The sequence below is a fragment of the Dipteris shenzhenensis genome, chromosome 20 (assembly GCF_047967505.1).
Source record: "Dipteris shenzhenensis isolate YYH24624 ecotype China chromosome 20, Dip_SZ_1.0, whole genome shotgun sequence".
In the NCBI taxonomy this organism is placed as follows: domain Eukaryota; kingdom Viridiplantae; phylum Streptophyta; class Polypodiopsida; order Gleicheniales; family Dipteridaceae; genus Dipteris; species Dipteris shenzhenensis.
The window spans coordinates 12147992-12169932 of NC_141615.1; the positions used below are offsets into that span (position 1 = coordinate 12147992).

General features: G+C 46.0%; 1 protein-coding gene across 2 annotated transcripts in view; it reads left to right on the forward strand.

Moving 5' to 3' along the window:
* LOC147889290 (sulfatase and phosphatidylinositolglycan class N domain-containing protein) overlaps window positions 1-21941 on the forward strand; it is a 148214-nt gene that overhangs the window by 95309 nt on the left and 30964 nt on the right. For both annotated transcript variants that reach the window (XM_087391810.1, XM_087391809.1), the window contains one exon: window positions 18483-18690. In XM_087391810.1, the coding sequence (XP_087247936.1) occupies window positions 18483-18690 (208 nt within the window). The remainder of the gene's footprint in view (window positions 1-18482; window positions 18691-21941) is intronic.

Below are 21941 nucleotides of genomic sequence, written 5' to 3' on the forward strand. Positions count from 1 at the left end.
CTTTACTGATGCTTGGATCAGAGGTGTTTCCTCTTTGTACAGATCAGCCCACAGCCAGGTACTTATTGGTGGGGTAAGGGGTGAGAGATTTCAGATTTCGAGATCAATTCGTCAGGGATGCCCCCTTGCTCATTTCCTTTTTTTGTTCGTGGCCGAAGCTATGAGTATCTATGTTAGATCTCAAGCTGACATCTTTGGGCTGAGACTTCCCATCAAAAGGGAAGAGGAGCTACTTGACAGTGAGTTTGCTGATGACACAGCAGTTTACTTGGATGCCACTCCACAGATGCTCACTTCTTTCAGGACAGCATTAGATTTATTTTTCTTGGCGGCAGGGGCGTAGATAAATTGGCATAAATCCAATGGCTTTTGGATCAGTGATGAGGACACTCTAGTTTGGGGGCTTGACATAGGATTCACTAGGGTTCAGAGGGGTGTGCCTATCAGGTATTTGGGCTGCCAGGTCGGCTTGGATATTTCTACCACGCAGCAGTTTGCTCCCGTTTTGGAGAGCATCAGAAGGAAGCTTCTTTTTTGGAGCTCAGCCAAGCTGGATCTTGCCTCTAGAGTTGTTGTGGTCAACCAGGTCCTCTTGGCCACAGCCTGGTTTGTTTGTTCATGTTGGTGCCGTTCTAGGGACTGCATCATTCAGCTCAGAAGACCGATCAGAAACTTTCTCTGGAGTGGGCTTGATGGCACAGCAGAGGCCTTAGCCAGGGTGGCTTGGGAGACCCTCGTCCTCCCTACACAGGAAGGGGGTCTCAATATTATTGATCCAGATTTACAGTGCAGAGCTTTACTTTGCAAGATGGTGGTGCGGGGACTTATGCCAGGGCAGGAACCGTGGAAGGACTTTCTTATCAGCAGCATACAGAGGTGCACACCTTCTTCAGGAGGAGATTGGATGAGCAGTGTTAGATGGATCTTCACCACAGCACACCTCAGGTCACCTTCGTCCCCTCTCATGGTTGCCATTCTGAAAGTTTGGGCCAGTTTCAGAAGCACTCTTCGGAGGATTCCTCCTTCCTCTCGGGAAGAGATTGATAGACAACCCATCATGTGGAATGACAGTATTTTAGATGATCATGGCAGACCACTGGGTGCCTCACTCTACATGCAGTGGTCCAGGTGGGAGAGGGGACCTGCTTCTTCTATGGGGTCTTGAAAAGCTTTCCGCAGGCTTCCAGAGGAGACCAAATCAAGGTTGACAGGACATGTCAGAGGGAGTGCAGGGAGGATCTTGCAGATTGAGGCAGCCCTTCCAGAGGTTTGGGTAGACATAGATGATATGCCACTCACTTCCTCCACTTGGGCAGGTACTTTTTCGAGAGGCGGGGTTCCGCTTCAGGTTTTGGCCTTTCGAGATGCACATGAGGATGCTTTGGTTTTTAGTGTCCAGGATGGTGGCAGATTGCTCAGGTCCACAGAGGACATCTTGATTGAGTCTGCTTTTCAGCCTATCAGGGTTGTAGGTCTTTAGATACAGGGATCAGATTCAGAGTGGTTCCTAGACCCAAACCCCCGGCTACTCTCCACCGGGTCTTGGAGGCTCTGGCTCTATGGGGGAGTTCCCATCAGGTATTTGGAGTGGGACCCCGGAGAGTGGGAGTGGATTGACGCAGGACATCGAGAGAAGAGCATCCCCTTCTTTCGTTACACGGTCAGTAATGCCAGGAGATATCAGCTCAGTAGTAGAGGTTGGAGACCCTCCAGAGTTCTTCTTTGGGAGACTTTTGGTATTACTGCGGATCAACAGAGGTGCTTTTGGAGGAGACTCTGGAAATCCCACAGGAATAAAAAGATCACTATCTTCTTTTGGCTTTCTATCCATGGAGGGATTGCAGTGAACCTTTGGAGGTCCAGGTTCGGAGCCGGCCCTACATGCCCTCGATGCCTTTCTGCTTCGGAGTCTATTCAGCATTGCTTATGGGATTGCAGACAGGCGAGGATGATTTGGATGGGGGTAGCCAGGATTTTCAGTCACTTTGCCCATTCACCATTTTTTATGAAATGGGGCTCGGTGGCTTGGCTTTCTCTTATAGGACCTCAGGTTTTCTATGAGGGAGTTGACTTTTGTCGGGCCATTTCGGTTCGACGTCATCGGATTGAGTCCTGTTCGTTGGATGTGGTACCACACCTTCCTTTTACAGCTGTACATGCCTCTGTGGATACTTCTTGGGAGATTCTAGCGAGCATAGCATCCTGGCATATTTGGAGAGCCAGATGCACAGAGGCTTTGGAGGGTACTCAGGTTCATCCCTCGCACACATTGGCTAGTATCTGGACAGACATCGTACATACCTTGATGGCCGTATGGACGGGTATGCAGGGGGACTCCCGTGCAGCCTCAGCTAGGAGGGCTTCTTTCTTCAGGGAATGGAAGGCCTCACTCTGAGGGGGTTTTTTATTTATCCTTATGATTTCATGATGTATTCCGCTTTGAGCTTTCTCTCGCGGGTTTTTTCTCTTACTTAATAGAAGTCTTTTTCTTGGGGGGGGAAAAAAAAAAAGCAAGATGTTCCCTGTGCTCTTCTTCTGTCTTTGAAAAGGCTAGGATATCATCAAAGAAAGTACCTGTTCCAAAAAGAATTCACTTTTCTTGCTATTGGCAAAAAGCGGATGATTTCGAAGTTCTTCAAATACCAAATCAAGATGTTCCCTGTGCTCTTCTTCTGTCTTTGAAAAGACTAGGATATCATCAAAGAAAGTACCTGTGAAATGCCTATACTTTCGGAAGATGCGATCCATCATTCTATTGAATGTGGTTGGAGCATTTGTCAACCCAAAAGGCATCACTAAGTATTCATACAACCTGAATGTAGTGCGAAAAGTTGTCTTATGCACATCTTGTGGTGTATCCTGACTTGATGATAGCCACTCTCTTCAAGTCTATCCTGCTGAAAACTGTTGCTCCTTTGAGCTGGTCAAGCACATCATCTATGCGTAGTATCGGAAATCTACCTTTGATGGTCAGCTTATTCAATGCACGATAATCAATGCACATTCGAAAAGAACCATCTTTCTTCTGTACTAGAAGTATTGGTGAGCAAAAAGGAGACGAGCTGGGATGAATCAACCATTTGGATAGCAAGTCCTGCACCTGAGTCATAATCTCCTCTCTCTGAGTCGCACTGACTCTATAAGGTGGTCTATTTGGTGGCTCACTACCAGGCATTAACTCTATCTGATGATCCTCTGGTTTCTCTGGGGATAATTCCCCTGGCAAAGCAATCTTTAAAGTTTACAAGAAACTGAAATTTATCTTTGTCTGCATCATTCATTTCAGCATGCATATCATTCTCTTTTTCTTTTACAAAAACCATGTACGCGGAAATTGCAGACTTTATTGCTTTACCACATGTAACATCAGATACAATGGGGATAGTCTCCCCTTTATTCCTGGCAACTAAACGCTGGTTTTTGCCCCTATGGATAAAACTCAGCACCCTCTCAGGGTATTCTATTGTTACTTCTTTTCGATGGAAACACGGTGTACCAAGTACAACATCATGCTACTTGAGAGGAGAGATTAAGAAGTCCTCTTGATCTACATAGCTCTGCACATGGACACGAAGCTTTCCAATCAAAGGAGTAACTTGCATTGGATTCCCTTGGAACATTTGATCAGCATCAAGAGCTTTGCCTAGCTCTTCAGTTTTTATCCCTAATCTCAAGGCTAAATCTTCAGATATGAAATTGTCTGTAGACCCTGGATCAAATAGGATTAATGCTTGCTGATCTCTTATCTTTCCCCATGATAGCAAAAGAAAACATCTGGGACTGCTCCCACCATTGGCCTCAGTGGTACTTGTGGCTTTTTCTGCTCCTTAGAACCCGAAGGCTTCTCAGGGCATTGGGCAGCTATATGACCCTCTTTCCCACATCTAAAGCATTTCCCATCTCTGCGAAATTCAGCTATCTGTTCAGGAGTGAATGGGGATTTGCCTTTATATGACTTTGAAAACTGAGTACCCCTCGGCTTCTGAGGCTGAAATCCTTTCTTTTCAACCTTGGGATACTCTTTCTTTTCTGATTTTGAAAATCAGTTTTCTTCCTTTCAGCACCTCCTGCATGCAAGGATAGTACTGTGGATGGATCTTGTAACGGCACAAGACTAGCTACTGAAGCTGAATGCATAAGGTCTTGAATGTTCTTTGCTTCCAAAGCATTCACTACTGCCTGAATTCTTGGACTGAGACCTGCTCTGTACTTTCTCATTTGGGTTCCTTTGGAGATCTTTTTGAAAGGTGCAACCTGCAAATAAGCATCCCAAAACTTTTGCTTGTACACATCCACTGTATCTCCTGCATCCATATGCAAACTGTCCCAATTTTGAAGAACATGATCTCTAAACTGTTTAGGCATAAACTGTTGGTAGAAGGCTTTCTTGAAGTCCTTCCACCTCTTTGGGGCTGACCCATTTGTGGTCTGTGCACTCCACCATGCACTAGCTGTCGCTGTCAAGTGCAAACTGACCATTCTTAACTTGGAGGATTCTGAAAACTTTTCTGTACCGAATGCAGCATCAAACTGCCTGATGAACTGCAATGCTTTGTCTGTATGACCATATTGTCCATTATAGGTCATAAACTTGATAGATTTACCTCCCTATTTGAATTCCTTGGTCTCTCTGGAAGACTTACTCTTCCTAGACTTCTTGTGTTTCCTTCTTTTCCTAGATGGTTTATCTGATAAAGGAGGTAGACGGTGAAGGACTGGGAGATCAGTGATGATGCCTTGATCTCTTCCTACTATGAGACCGTCCCCTATGAGATCTCTCTCTCTGTGGCTGTACACGAGAGTGTGCCTTTGGCATTGGCACATCATAAGCTGCATTAGGCATATTTTCTACTTGAAACAAATGCTGCGCTCTTGGATCCCTTCTGAGATTTTCCATCTCTTGCATACGAGTGTGTACCATTTGCTCAAATTGTTGCTGAGTTTGTTGCACACTTCCCTGTCTTGGATGTGCATCCCTATCTTGTGAATCCCACTGGATAGGTGATTGAGCCATTCTCCTACAACTTGTCTGAGATTTGCAAGTTTCTCACACACACTATGTATGCAACTGATGCACGTTGCCTTTGCTTTTCAAAGAGAAAATTACCTCAACAAGAGGTGTCTTGCATTCACAATCTATGCCAGTACCAGGCTGTCAACTTAAGGTATATACCCACAAAGTTGCCAAGGCATCAACAACTATATTGCCCCTTTTCTGGCTGCTGCAAAAAGCACTGAGTATGCATCTGATTCCCTTTTTCTGAGCACAAAGGCATGCATTCTCTCTTTTCTGCAAATCTCTGATTTCTTTGCTTTTCTGCTGCTTTTCTGACAGTAAAAGTCTGACAGGTAGGTGAAATCTGCTGGCAGAAACAGTCTCTGCAACTGTCTTTTTTTTTTTTTGGGGTGTGTGGACAGTAACCAGATGGGTAACTACTGGTTACTCTAACCGGTTCTGGTTTGGTTAGTTTGCAACTAGAGTAACTGGACTGGTCACAGTCTGGTTACAATGACCAGACTGGTCTGGTTGGGTCAACTAACTGGACCTCTAACCAGTCCACTAGCCAAGGTTAGGTTAAATTAACCCCTGGTCGGCCATGTCAGCATCCATGTCACCTGTCAGAATGCCAGGTCATCTCACACGTGCATGCCACGTCATCCCTGCATGGGGGTCTGCCACATCAGCTGACACGTGTCAGAATGACACATCAGCATTGTTCAGTGCAGTGCCATGTGTCATCTGTGCCACGTCAGCGTTCTGTCAAGACCCCTCTACCACGTGTGCGCCACGTCAGCTCTGGTTGCCACGCTGGCTAAGGTCAAGAAGCGACGGAAAACTTTCCCAGCAGCGTCACGCGTCAACAGAGATACCCGTGGGCATTTGCAGATGGTGAATCGTGATGAACGCAGGAATGCCTCTCTGTAGTGCACGCACGACACCTTACGTGAACGTTCCAGTCGGATGACGTGTGCAAATCAATGAGCATAGGCACCTCTGCTGCTCACAATGTCAAGTGACAGATCGCTGCGAATTTCCGACACCCTGCAAGAAGCCATCTCGCCAGTGTTTTTCCGCCTCCAGTCCTAGTGTCAAACGATGAGGATACTCGGTGAGTTCACGTATCCTGCGCGTGGTTATCAACGTTTCGAGCCTTCACAAGAGTTCGACGGCAATCTCTGTCAGCATCTCTGGAAGGCAATACAAATACCCACCATTTTCCCACTGTTTGTCACTTCACAAAAATGCCCGGAAGAGCATGACGTCGTTCTGCCCTTTTTTTTTTTTTTGTGTAACTGACTGTCGATGACGACCTTCCCTTAAGGCTTACTTTCCGTCAGGTGTTCTACGCCAAAGCTTGCACTCTTCAATCTTGGACTGTCACTTCCTAGGAAGAAAATGAGACCTTACGCTCTGATACCAATGCAATCCCACTTCGTAAAAGATAGCAAAGACATTCTCATTTTCTCTCCCTCTCTAACATTCTCATTTTCTCTCCCTCTCTCCCTCTCTCAACAGATACACTAGGGCCCAGGACAATCGTCGGGCTGGACGCCTTCGAAGGTTTTCATTCATCAGAGAGAAAATGCAGTACATGAGTTCAGCGTAGAAGCTATTCATACAAAATCCAAACGTGAATTCCAATTACATGAGCTCTCAGGTTTTTCTTCTTGGCAACAAGCCACTTGTCAATTTCTACATTACTTTCCTAATTACATGTCACTAAGGGCAACTTTGGAGAAGCACTTGGTCACGTGAACCGCCTCCTAGACTCTTGTTAGGCTCCATTGCACTTAGGAAAATCACTCTTCCTAGTACCTGCAACAATTAATTAAAGCGCACCACCATGGTACCCATTAATTGTTAGCGCTTTGCATGCAAATAACACACTGTGGACTAATTCTAGTCACGGTGGGCGTCCCCACTGAACACATGTGCACACATAACAAATATAAAAAAATATATTTATTCTCTGGTTGATCGAAGTCAACGCTCTTAATCATAATTAAGGGGCTTTGACCAAGGGTCGAGGCGCCTTAATTATAGTCAAGTCTCTCCAACTGAAGTTGGCACAACTCTCCAACCGAAGTTGGCACATCTTGGTTAACCGTAGTTAACCCTCTTGGCGCATGTCGAGTCTCGTTGACCGGAGTCAACACTCTCTGACCGTAGTCAACTTCTGTGGTTCTCTGGTTAACCGTAGTTAACCCTCTTGGTAATAAACCAAGTCTTCTCGACCGAAGTCAGTTTTACTTGACCAGAGTCAAGTATCTTTAACCGTAGTCAATTCTTTGACCATTAAAAGAACTCTTTGACCATAATTAACACATAAGAAAACTCTTTAATTACGATTAAATAAATGGTCAACTATACTTTGACTTAGGATATTTACATTGTGGTGACAAGGACTGAAGGTGATTGTCTACACAGTGCCGCAATGTGGGCTTGGGTGTCTTTGACGAATGATGAGAGGCTACTCTTGGTTGGGGTCCCGTCCTCTGCACCATGCCCCCTCAATCCTGTGCTTTTGAGCTCCGAGGATGGAAGTCATGTAACAGGTCTCATCATCCATGGGGGTGGTAGTTGTGCAGGGATGCCATGTACTCTGACATTGAGAGCCTTGCTGGCTCTCTGTTGTTGTTCCAAGATGGTGATTGTTATGGTGGCCTTTGCAGGCTCTTGTTTTGCAGCAGCCGCCCATCTGGCGGTCTTTGCAATGGTTGATTGCATGGTGGCTATCTGTGCTCCTACTGCCTCAATTGTTGGCCCACTGCTCGGGGCTGTCACTAGAGTTGCACCTTCTTATGGAGCTGTGATAACTTATGGCTCAGGCTATGGATGAGACGGTTCTGCTCTTGGCTCAGGCGATGTACTTCCAAGAGGTGTTCCCAAGGGTCTGATGGGATTGTGTGACCATGAAGCTACGGCTATGTGTATAATGTGAATGGGGCTTGGGGGTGTAGAGTGGTGAGGGGACATCTGGAATGCAGGCGTGGTGAGACCGACAGAGAAGGGGAAAGGTGGTTGGCTGAGGGCTAAGGTGACATAAAAGAGGTGTATTGTGGTGGGGTGTAGAGAGTCGAGCTAAGAGGGGCTCCCCCGATCCCATTAATGATGATGATGATTCTGCAAAAGCCAATGCTATCGCTGTCATATCCAAGGGTAGTGGTCACCTCCAAGGATGGTGTATTGAATGTCGGTGATGATGAAGGTGATGCTGCGAAGGATGATGATGTAGAGGCTGATGTGGAGGTTGAAGCTGCTGGCCTTCTGCATGGCAATGCTATCAATCTATAGGCCATTGCGGTTGCTGCGTTTATTCACATCCTCGATCGTGAGTTGTTCATGTTGCTTCTCTTTGTTGAGTTTCTCTTTCTCCTTATCCGCTTTGTCACCCTTTGCCATTTCTCCTTCTCTTATTCCCTTTTCCCTTTTTGCTTTGTAGAAAATATGCCTTGCTGAAATCTGTGGAGGGGGGGAAGGGCACACAGCTGGATGGTGGACTGAAGAAGAGTTTAGTAACGTGATGGGCTGGACATCCATCGAACATGCTTTGGTATGTCGCTACACCGTGTGTGGCTTTTGCGTCTCTAGTTGCATCCCTCCTCGTGGTTGTCTCATCCCATTGACCCATGCAATCTTAAGGGCATGTGAGACTCATCTGTCCTCTAGATATTGGGATCTGATAATCATTCTATCCTCCGACTCTCTCAAGAAGTGGTCACTCTAGAAGCAGGTCTTAGCTGGTCCCCCTTCTCCCCCCCTTCGAAGTCTGTAGGTCCAATCTTGTTATACGATTGATCTCATCTTGTAGAGCAAGGGATCCAAGTTGTACAGAAAGGAGGGGAGACGATCCATCTAAATACTCTGGTTTTCAAACCATCTGAAAATATGTGCGTACCATGCCATGCAAGCCCCGCTCTCAGCTAGTCGTATAGATGACTCCAGTGCCTCCCTCGGTAGTCTCCCTCTAGGTAAGGCCTAGACCTTGTGACGATAAGTGACCATATGAAAGATGGCATCAATCTCGAGCGGTGTCATGGCAAACTTTGCCTGTATGATATTGTGGGGGGTCTGAAGGTTTACTCTAAATCATCTTTGATTCCATAGTCACCTACAACCTCTTGAAACGCTGACAGGTCACCCCCCTAGAAGGGTGCTGTGTACATGGTTGTCGGTCTCACCAATGTGACAAATAGCTATCCCTTCGTCAGGGGGTCCTGAAAATGTGCCTGAAAGCACTGCCGCTCTAGTTGAACTAGATCTCCTTGCCCTTGTGTAAGTCTTGCCCTCGCTGTGTGGGTCATTGTGAAGATTGGTCCCACAAAGATTGCCCCTAAGTAGGTGTAGGACTGCATGATCTCCACTACCTCCCCTCGGTACCATTTGCAGCAAGGGGAATTTAAGAAGATCCGAGAAAGCAAGAAAGAATTCAACAGTGAGACCATCCCATCCTGGAGATTTCCATCTGCCACAGGATCTCAGTGCATCAGGCAATTCCCTTTCAGTGAAGGGATGTTCAAGTTCCAAAGCCTGAGCATCAGACATAATTGGATGAACATGCTGCAAAAGAAGCTGACGGGCAGACATGACCTGAGGAGAAAGAGTATCCACATGCCCAAAATGAGTAGAGAAGTGCTGCACACATAAATCAGCAAGCTCTGAACGAGATGTTGACCAAGAACCATCAGGCATCCGGATTCGATAGATATTGGCAGCCTGTCTTTTGTAGTGTAATCTCTTAAAAAATTGCTTGGAAGAGCAGCCTTTATTCAAAAAAGTCCGTTGTCTGGATCGGGTTTTCCATTTAGCAAGCTTTTCTGCGATCATTGGATTGAAGAGAGAATTGAGCCTGACATAAGAGCATGCTTTCCTCTGAAGACAAAGAGCGAAGATGAGCAAGCTCAGTCAAACTTTGACATCCCTTGTGGCTTGCATATAGGATTTGCCATAATCCCATATAATTGCTTGCATTCGAGAAACAAAAGCCTGCCAGGCATAATCCAAACCAATGTGTATCTGACGAGAGAGAGGCTGAATAGCATTAGAGACCAAAGCTTTAAAGTCAGCATGCTCCAGATAACTATTTTGCCCTTGTGATTCTTCTTAATATAGCCGGGTACCCGAAATTTTTGAATCATAGGGTCAAAAACCTGTTGTAACTTGTGAAAAGAATCCAGTGAAAATGGCACATCTGCATCTCGAACATAAGAAGACTCTGGCACATGCATTAGAGGTAAAGGAGCTAGATCAACATCTATATCCTCCAACGAAGGAGCTGCATCTGATAAAGCAGGACTCAGCATTTCAGCTTCACTTCGAGGACAACTTGAGAAAGAGCATGTGCAGCATCCTGTATGATCCCCCATATCCTGAGGAGAAGGAGGCTGATGATGCTCAACATGAGTCGGATCCTGAACTTCTTTAGCAAGAGAAGGATTGGCCTGTGATTTTTGTACCTTCCTCCAGTAATGCTTCGGAGCAATAAAAGAAGGCTTATCTAGTAAAGCCTTAGCAAAACCCGGAGAAGAAGGAAGAGTAACCTTCACAGCTGAAGGAGCAGGAGGAGTGGTCATGGAAGCAGAAGGGCAAGCACGTGCAAAATGACCAATGTGGCAACACCGATAACAAGCTGTAGGAAAAGAAGCAAAATGCAACATGATGCGCATTGGATGAGCAAATCCCAGATGAAGGTCCAGAGTAGATGGCACGGGCTGCATCATATCCCATAAAATACAGAGCCGAACATCACGGGTAGCCTGCAAGACTCCTATCTCGGAACATGGAGAGGCCTCCCTAAAAGCGCTGCGAGAGTAGGAAGATGCTGAAGAAGAGGCATAGGTAGCACTTTGAGTGTAATCCAAACCGGATAGTGGGTTAGAAGAGAGGCAGATGGATCAAATAAGGGATCCTAGGGTATCACATAAGCAAAAAAGCCAGCTCCAAGAACACCAGCACGACTGACAAGGCGCTCTACCACTTCAGTCGAAGAGCAGTGGGCATAGTAAAATCCTTTGCCCAAAAAGACAAAGGAAGAAATACAATCCGGACCCCCTGCAACATTAGCCTAATGACGAAGATGAGCTGAAGATAAAACCTTGCTCATAAAATAGAGGCAGGCTCCAAATTGCTGAGCCTGTCGAAGACCGGAGACCAAAAGAGCAGAACCCAAGTAACAAACAAGCGGGGAACCCAATGAAGGAACTTCTGTGACAGAGGCAGAGCACAGATCCAGCTGGAGGGAAGAAGAAGGGCCATCGGAAACATCCAGCTTTACCGATTTAACTGAACGCGAGGCAAACAAACCACCATGCTTTTGTCGACAAAAAACATGAGTAGGAGGAGCAGAGGTAGAAGGAGGCGCTGAGGCAGAGAAAACAAAAGAAGCAGGTGTCGGAGCAGCAAGAAAGGAGGAGGAAGATGAGACTGGAGCAAAAGCCACTGAGGATTGCGGCACGGATACGGAAAGAGGCTGCGCAGATGATTGTACAGGCTGTACGGATGGCCGTACGACAGGCACCGAAGGAAAAAGTGACGGAGTAGATGATTGCAGAGAAAGCTGTACGGGGATGTGCAGGGGTTGTACGGAGGGCTGCAGAGTGCACGGAACCTGTACGGAAGGCCGTATAGTTAACGACAGCTGTATGGAAGGCAGCAGGGACGTCGAGGGTGACTGCACGAACGAAAACGGGGAGGAAGACGATGCTGGCAGGGCAGAGGAGGAGGTCTCCATTGTCTCTTAAGTCCCCCCCCCACACACACACACACCCCCATTTTGGGACTGTGTCAGAGGCCTTTTGAAAGTCTACAAATTGGTCGTGGACTTTCTGGGATCTCGATCTCACCTCCTCGATGACTGCTTGTAGAGTGAAGATATGATCAAGAGTGGAATGCTGTATCTCCGAAAATCAGCCTGTCTCAATGCTTGCAGCGTGTGTGTCATTGTCTAGGAGCCTCTCTCTCTCTCTCTCTCTCTCTCTCTCTCTCTTTTTCTCTCTCTCTCTCTCTCTCCTATAGTACCGACCCATAAATCTTGGCTAAATCTCTCTTATAAATTAGGCAAATACATTGAGCTTTTTCAACACTTACATGTTGATTAGCAAGATAGTATCCATGGGATCTTCTGCTTTGTGTATCAGAACAATGGTGGTGGTACTTAAAGCAGGGGGGAAGTCGTGACGTACAACATGGTTGAAGGTCTGTGCTAGGATTGGGGCCTGTTGGAGAAATCATAGCCAAAGAGTGTTGATGTGTTGTACTAGGAGTTCTGGTAGAGATTTTGTATGGATGCCACGTGTCATCTTGGGAGTTATGGAAGGAACCATGATGAGCGTGTGAGAGAGAGAGATAGGCTAGGGTGAGGAAATGACACTGAAATGAAGACATCATGAAAGGCTTTCACTCATTCATCAAGTATCATTAAGTATGACTTGACAAGTGAAGTACAAGCGTTTATAGGCTAGACACACACACTCTAGTAACCAAGTGCATATGGGATAACTCCATGGTGACACATGGCACTCACGCATAAAACCTCTACTAGTTCTCCTAGTACAATACATCACACACACTGTTTGGCTATGATATGTCCAACACCCCCTTTCAGAGCAAGGAGTGTGAGACCCAACACACAAGGAGTAGACCAATCCCCCCTCCACCGTACTGCAAAGAGCAAGTCCAACTATCCAACACCTCCTGTGTGATAGTGACTTCTCAATTAGCTTGTGCCGGCAAGGGTAGACCATCACTCATCACCCCCCCTTACTCTGAACTGGGTGCTTCAATCCATAGAGGGCCTTTTTCAAGCGGCATACCTTGCTTTCAGAACCTTCAACCTCAAAGCCAGGAGGTTGGGAAACATAGACCTCTTCCTGCAAATGCCCATGAAGGAAAGCTGTCTTAATATCAAGCTGATGTATCTGCCAATGAAAGTGGGCAGCAAAGGCAATAACAATGCGAATGGTAGTGATCCTGGAAGCGGGAGCAAAAGTCTCCTCAAAGTCAATGCCATGCTGCTGAGCATAGCCCTTGGCAACAAGACGGGCTTTGTAACGGTCCACTGAACCATCAACTTTCCATTTGATCTTGTGAACCCACTTAGATCCAATGGCATTCTTGCCATAAGGCAAATCACACAACTCCCAGGTGTCATTCTGAATCCAATTCAGCTTGCATGGCCTTCATCCAACAATCATTCTGAAAGGCATCTTGATGACATAATGGCTCTTCATTGCATGCTGTACCAACCAAAGCATAAGCAACAAAACTAGCATGCTCTTTCCGGACAGCTACTCTCGTACGGGCTGGCAGAGGAGTGTCTTGTTTGCTTTCTTTTAATGTGTCAAGGAGCCAACGGGGTACCTTTTTAGGCTCCTGAATTTCTGCTCTTTCCTGGTCAAGAGCTCAGTGCAAATGATCCTGATCAATGATAGGCATATCAGGCTGAATTTCTGCATGCAGAGCATCGGATGGAAACAAAGGCATCAACAACGGGTTGTTTTTCATAGTCCAGCAAATGCATAGTGGAAGATTCATCAAACACAACATCCCGACTGACAAAACACTTGCGTGTGCGGGGCTGATGTAGCTTATAGCCCCTGCTCTCTGAACTATACCCAAGAAAAATGCATTTAATAGCTTTATCATCCAACTTAGTGCGTCTCTGTGAAGGCACATGAGCATAAGCTAAGCATCCAAAAGTCCTCATGTGAGAAATGCGAGGCTTACAACCCGTCCAAGCCTGATAAGGTGTGATAGTCTGCAATGCCTTTGTAGGACATCTATTCAAGATGTAATTTGCACACATGATCGCATCCAACCACAACTTATTAGGCAAATGTTTGCCTTTCAACATGCATTTGGCCATTTCTATCGTTGATCTATTCTTTCGCTCAGCCACGGGATTCTGTTGAGGAGTATAAGGCACCATGCATCGATGATTAATGCCACGGGAAGCCAAAAAAACAGCAAACTCCTTCGACATGTATTCACCCCCTTTGTCTGTATTAATGTGAGCAATGTGCATCCCACTCTCATTCTCAGCCAAGGCAATAAGTGCTTGAAGCATGAAGAAACATCGGACTTGGATTTCAATTCAAAAATCCAAGTGTACTTGGTGAAATAATCAATAAAAGTAACAAAATAGTAGAATCCCCCAAGAGCTGCAACACTCATGGGTCCACAAACATCACTATGAACCAGATAAAGATTACGTGAAGCACCAACTCTCCCATCCGTGGGAAACGCAGCACGGTGCATCTTACCAAGTAAGCATGGTTCACAAACAGGTTTGGTAGGCATATGCATTTTGGGAAGATCCACAACCATATGGTCCTTATATAACTTCACGAGGGCTCCAAAATTGAGGTGTCCAAACCTCTCATGCCACAAATGAGTATCTGCCATGGTAGAATCAATAGCAAAGGCATGTGCATCGGCAAGTGCAGCATCATCATCTGAACATCTGTCATAAGCATCAAGTCTGTAAAGACCGCTAGACAATGTGCCAGTCAAAACTAGGGTAGAGGCATGTGTAACATCATACACTGCACACCCCACACCATCAAAAATAACCTGAAAGCCACATGTAGCAATGGCTGAAATAGAAATGAGGTTCTTACGAATGCCTGGAACATAAAGTACATGCTCTAGGGTGACAATACCACCAGAGACAGAAGTAAGAGGAACTTGCCCAATACCTTTCACGGTATATGATGCTTTATTGGCACATGTGACATTGCCCCTCTTAGATGTAAGCTCCAATGAGCTGAATAACTTCCTGTAGGAAGTGATGTGCTTGCTAGCACCACTATCAAAGAACTAGGCATCGCGAATATCTGAAACTACCATACAAGCATCATGAACATCAAGATTATACTGACATGTAACCAAGAAATCCCAATGGTGGTCTTGTGCGAAATTAGCGGACTCATGTCGATCTTCTGCACTAGAAGAACCAGATAATGCAAGACCAAACTCTTTCTTTTTCTTTTCAGATGCTATGCGCTTCCTGCATTCAGAAATATCATGCCCAGGTTTCCTGCAATAGTTACATCTCTTCTTCTTTTTGTTATCCCCTGAAGAAGAGGCACCATGTGAATGATCAGCTTGGGAATGAGAGGGCTTTCCAGCTGAAACCTTGCCTTTGGCTTTGTGTTTATGATGGGCAGCAAATGCTTGATCGCTAGCCATAGTAGCATTGCGATTCACACGACTTTGCTCCTCCAGAAGAAGAAGAGCAACAAGCTGGTCAAATGAGGAATGATCGGCATCACCCCCTGCAACCAACCTCAATGTAGTAGCAAAGCCTTGATATGAATTAGGCAACCCATCAAGGGTATTAGAAACTAGCTGAGAATCAGGCATAATCTCATCAATGTTGGCCAACTGCTTTTTCACATTAGTGAGATAGGCATCCATGTTACCACCCTCATTAAGCTTTAAATCTTTCAACTGCCTTCGGAGATAGGCAACCCTTGCCTCATTCCGCACCTGATACAAAGATGCAAGCTGATCCCATGCTTGCTTAGCTGTCTTGCAAGACCGAATATGAGGGATAATAACCCGTTTCACTGAAAGAGCAATCAAGGCATGTGCTTTGGCATCACGACCATCCCACTGAATTTGCTCCTGTGAAGGAGGCAAAGCACCTGGTGCAGGAGGTGCAGGAGTCCTGGCTGTAGCAGTAGAATCATCACCTGAAGACCCATCACCTGAAGAAGCAGAGGTTGTAGGTGTAGCACCAGTAACAGTGTGCGTAGGCATGGCCTCAGAACTTGAAACAATATGCCATAGATTCTTGGCAACCAAAACGTGTCCCATCATGTATGACCACATGGGGTAATTGGTGCCATTAAGTTTGTCATCGGCCCCAATCAGCCCAAACAAATCATCTTTGCCACCAGACATGGTGCTGAAATACAAGGCAAGTGCACCAACTGGCAAAGCAAATGAGAGAAAGGCAACCTCTCAGAATCAAGTGCCAAGAATCTGCCCAAGCTTTAAAGCTTATGTCTGCAAAAGACGCTGCTGTCCCAAGGTGTACCTGTTGCCAAAAAAAATCCCCAAAGGCAACACGAGTCCTTTCCAAAATGCAAACGAAGCAGAAATTGGAAAAAGCCAATGCAACAATGGCTTACCCAATGATGTAGCCCGAAAGGACAGCAATGAAAGGCTCTGAATGCGAGCAAAGGAGGGCTGGAAATGAGAATTACAGCAAAATATTCAATCTGCCATGATGCTACTATTTCTAAAGGGTTGAAGCGGATTCAAGGAGTGACTTTTTGTTTCGACATCGGGGATCGTGATCTTGTTGGTGACTTTTGGTTTGGCTAGAGGGGCTCTCATGACAGCTATCTCGATTCCCTCAGCCATTCCCCTCGAATGGCTCAATCCAAGAGGGTAGGCTCTCGCTAAGTGTTCCATGTGCTGCACCTGATGCATTGCCTTGCAAGGCCCAAGACCTTGACCCTCTGTCTAACTTCGCCACAGTTTTGGTTCTCTAAAAGAAGCTCCTTGGGAGCTCCACAATCACCCTGAGCCATGGAACACCATCATCCGCAAGGAGCGAGGCTGCTTTGGGGGGACTCCAGCATGGTTCCAAAGCAAGTCCAGATGGAAGACAAAATGGGTCTATCTTCCTTCAGAAGCCCCAAGAAGCATAATATGACTACAAACCTTGGCACATGATGTGTCGTTTCCATGTTGTTGGATAATGACGGGGGACTTAGGTGGAAGAGAAAGACTCCTCTTGTGACCTCCTGAATGTGGTCACCCTCGAGTGTCAAATTTGTTTGAATCCAGTCTCAAACGTGACTCCGATTGGGTGTAATGTTGGCTTTTTAGTTACTGTTTGGACAGCAACCCTGACTGTTGGAATTTGAAGGATTGTTTGGACAACCATAACTGTGAAGAATATATTCAGAACACTCACTATTCTCGGTAGATACAACATCAAACACTCACTGAAAGGCACTCAGACAATACAGCATGTAGAGAAGGAGCAGTACTCATTATATTCATCCACCAACTTCCAAGCGTGTAAAAAACTCCTCAGAATAGAGCGAGAACATCCAGCCGACCCAAAATGGCTGCCTATTTATAAGAAATTCAGGGACCTGGAGTCTGCCCAAAAACACCCGACTGGACCAGTTTGTACCACTCAACGTGATTAGTCTGTACCCTGACTGGAACTCATCGGCATCGGCGCCTGTTTTGAGGAGATAGTGGGTGCATTAGGTGATTGAGAATGAGAAAGGTGAGGTCAGATGCCATGCAGTAAAAGGGCCATAAACGCTGTAGGAAAGATGTTTAGACATCTCATTGAGACAATAGAATGATGAGGATGCTCCATCTTCATTGGACAGGGATGAGGAGGAGAAATGTGTGCTGTGGATACGGCTCACTTGAGTTTGAGTCATCTATACTGTTGTTTTTGAATTTAGCTAGCTGCTCTTTTGGGATTGTTATTTCACAGATTGCTTTTACAATCAAGACCTGCTGGCATGTAGCACCAAACATTGTGATGAAGTGGTTGTCAGTGCAAATGAAGAATCAGAACATTTCACATAGCCTCAAATAATAAGGTTGAGTAGCAGCTGTGTTTCAGCAGAGTTTTCAGAAGTTGCCAGCAGAATAGGTTTCTAACAGTATGGATGAAATTTTGGTCAAGCAGAGTTAACATGCTAACTGGTGTGGGAAGTTTATGAATAAGTGGCAGTTAAACAACGATTCTGTGATAAGTGCAAAGCAGTATCAGAACCAACCTGGTAAAAGGCATTCCCTGTGTCATTAGATGTGTACTGTACATGTAGGATTTTCCCAGAAAACAAATGTGCTGTTAAAACTACTAGAACTAACATAAAGCCAGATTTGTTCAAGGTTCTCAAGGGGCAACAGTCCTTTGTTGCCAATTTAATAGAATGGAAGCTCAGTTACATAATGGACAATTAGGACTTAGGAGAAGGAAAAGTTACTACTGTTTTGTTTTCATGAAATGGCCAAGGATTGCTTTTTGTAGGTTTAAAGGTTGGGAGACACCGCACTGATGCCTAGAACCTCAACCGACTGAACTAACATTGTCTGTGCCCTTGAGTTTAGGAGGGATTACAAAGAGCTATGAGAGGGAGTGGGTGGGCCATCATCCTCCCTCTTGTCCATAAATCTCAGAACTCCTGCCTGTAGGGGTCGTGGATTGTGCTATCTGCAGGATGGTAGATAGATGCATTAAATGATGACCTTGTAATTGTGAAAACAACCTAGACGACTTGGTGAACTAGTCATCTTTTGGCTCTAGTGTTTTTTTGGTGCTGAAATTGTCATAATGGATTCTATTATTGCCAGGACTCTGGCTGCCATGTCAAGAAGAATGCTCATAAACTATTACTAATTGTGGATATAATACACTCTATTTGTATTAATGTTATTTCCATTGAAGTTTCTCCTCCAATGAGTCATTAGTCTTGTTTATTTTTCATGTCTACAGATATGAAGCCTTTTTTTATAGTGCTTTGGCTTTGGTGCTACTTGCCTGGATTCTCATGGAGGCAGCAATATTAAACTATCCTGCATCTTCTCAGTTATCAGAGGACTATTATTTGTCTTTAGGCCCTATATCAGCTGATCTAACGTCGGCTCGAGCTAAACCACATAGGGTCTTGAGGCTTGCTGATACAAGGGTTGCTCTTTGCTTTGTAAGCTCTCTCTCTCTCTGTCTCTCTCTCTTCATAGGTTGTGTTTGGCCCCCAGTCGCTGTTAACTCCATCATTATCGGCCTCATAATCTGCGCCCCCGCCCCCCCCCCCCCTCCCCGTGGGATCTCTCTCTCTCTCTCTCTCTCTCACTCTCTCTCTTGGTAGACTGTCGAGAGGGGCCATGCTATGGCTAGTGTGTAGAATTGCAGGTATGCTTGTATGTAAATCTGCATGTGATTTTAATGATGCTTTTCTCCTTACTGTTTTTTGGTCATTTACGCTTTCTGCCTTACAATGTGGTGGTGTTGATTTTCACTGATTTTTTTTCTTCATCCTTGTGTTAATCTGAATACAAGAAACATTGTGTGCATTTTCTGTCTTCTAGGTTAAAGTATGGCAATGCACGAAAACTAAAAAGGGAAGGGGGGGCTGTGTACGAGTGAGACAAATAAAAGAGAGTTTGGTAAAGTCTTTGGAAGAATGAAGCGTCTGTGAGACTGAAGAAAATCAAATACAGTAACAGCTACGGATGGAGCCACTAAAGCGGCCATCCATTGTAAGGCTGATGCGTGGGGCGAGAAGTAGAGAAGCACACCGTGACGTCTCTGCGGGGAAATCTGCTGGCACCCAGCGGGGGGGGGGGAGAAAGAAAGTTTATAAAAACATCTACGAAAAACCAAAGGGTCTATGAAACTCAAAAGAAACGAGATACAGTGAAACCTAAAGGTGGGGCCAACAAAATGGGCACCCCTAGCCAAGGCTAATGCATGTGACAAGAAAAAAAGTAGTACATCGCACTATCGCTGCAAGGAAAAGCCACAAAGGGCGAGCAAACGCCAAGGAGAAACCTTTGGTAGTCTATCAAGCGGACAACCGTCCCTGAGTGGCTGGACCTATGTATCCTGTCTGTGGGACTAACAACTGGATGACTGAGGAGAAACAAGAGGAGCTCGTCAGAAAGTAGAGAGAGAGAGAGAGAGAGAGAGAGAGAGAGAGATGTATTAACGTCCGTGGGGGGCCTTGCGAGCCTATGGGACAAAGTGCAAGCAAAAAATAGACTCATACAATCCTCAGTGGGCTGGAGCAAAGGGCTTGCTAGGGCCCTTCCTGAGTACTAATCTATAGCAGCGAAATCATAATGATCATAATCGTATCAATGAAGTACAAACTAAACCAAGTTAGTTATGGAGCTAGGACTCAGAAACCGAAGCCCGGTACAGTGGTGGCTCTTTGGTGAGCTGTGAAAATATATTACATATACGTTTGTCCAGTTGTGTCGTGCTGTAGCGAGGGACGCGGTCTGCTTGATCTCTGGACTCTTTGGGCTATTTCCAGAGTGACCCCCCGTCTCTGTCGATCCCCCCTGAGGAAAGCTATGATAGGTCAGCCGTCAATAGAATGTGCTATGGACAATCTCTGTCTCACGTGTGGTATTTGCGTCCCTCTCTCGGTGGCACCATGTCGCCTCTCTTTGCTGATCCAAGTTGCCCTTGTATCAGCTAGCTCCTCCTCTCTACTCCTCGTATCAGCTAGCCCCTCTCTACTCCACTGTGTTCCGCAGCTGACTCAAATGTATAGAAGTGTGTGACGCGACGCTGTGTCCAGTCAGCCTTCATGTCTTGTGGGCCAGCCGCCTCCTGCTGCTCTTTGATTTGTTGCAGTAGTGTCTCCCTGTGCCGGCACATCTAGAGTCTAATGCAAACCTGGTCATGGAAATGGATCAGTCGTGATAATGGGCCAAAGCCACTCCCCTCTAGGTAGGGACAGCAGTAGCGCCCTAGGATCTCATAGTGGGTTGGGCAAGTACAAAGAAAATGCTCCTCTGTCTCAACCGCCCCCATTGTGCATAGCATGCAGACCCTCTGCTCTTTGGGTATGATGACTGCAGCTCTCCTTGCCTCGATCCTCAACTGATGGGATGAAACACGTATCTGTCCAATGGTAATCCTCAGTGCATGGGAGACATCTCTGTCCTTGTCGAGGTACTGGGGTTTGATGATGAATCCCTCCTCCGATACTCTCAGGAAGTGGTCGCGCTAGAATTGCATCTTGGTGGGGAGCTCCTGGTTCCCTCTTCGAGTTCGAGATGTATGGAGTTGGAGGAGATCTAACCATATGATACGGTTCATCTCATCTCATGGAATTGACTCAGGAGGCGCGTCCATGCTGTGCTGAAAGAGGGGGAGTTTGTCCATCTGGATACCGTGCCTGGCAAACCACGTGGATATAGGTGCATACCTTTGGCCTACCCTTTGCTAGTCGTTTGGATGACTCCAGGGCCAGCCTCGGCAATCTCCAATGAGTTAAGTCATAAACTTTGTGGATGAATGTCACTACCTGAAAGATGGCATCAACTTGGAGACGTATCTTGGTGAACTCCGCTTGTACTATTTCATGTGGGATTGAGAGGTTACACCGAATCATCCTAGATCCCATAATCACTTGTAGCCGCTTAAATTTCTTCCAGTCTGTCTTCAGGAGATCACATCTCCAAAAGGGTGCTACATACATGGGAGTCGGCCGCACTAGCGTATCAAAATGCCAACCTTTCGTCGGTGGACTTTGGAAGTGTGCTTGGAAGCACTGTTGCTCTAGTTGAGCTAAAGCACCCCGCCTTCGTGTCAGTTGTGCCTGGGATGCATGGGTCATCATGAAAATGGGTCCTGTGAATAGTGCTCCCAAATATGTGTAGGACTGTACTATCTCCACTGGCTCGCCATGGTAGGTGAAGCTGAGTTGGCGGATCACTGTGCGTGAGGTGTTGAAGACCATAACCTTGGTCTTTGGAAGGTTGAGTGTCAGGGAGTCTCTCTCTGCAAAACACCTCTAGGGCCACTAGATGTCTTTGTAGTCCTTCCGCTGAAGATGATATAAAGACTATGTCATTAGTGTACAATAATATATGTATCATGATATCGGCTAGGAATGATCCCTCGCCTGTGATCTCATCGATGTAAAGTCCAAAGAGAGTCGGTGACAAGGGGCAGCCTTGCTTCACTTCGATCGTGCTTTCGATCCAATCCGAAAAACCACCTGGGGCACGGACTCTGCCTTTGACTGACTTATATAGGCTCATCACACCCCAAATCAGTGTCTCTGGAATCTCCATCTCCTGTAGTCTCTTGATCATGCAAGATCGTGGGACTGTGTCGAAGGCCTTCCGAAAGTCTACAACGTATGTGTACACTTTTTGGTGTCTGGACCTCGCCTCAATGATAGTCCTCAGATATTGAAGATGTGGTCTAGAGTAG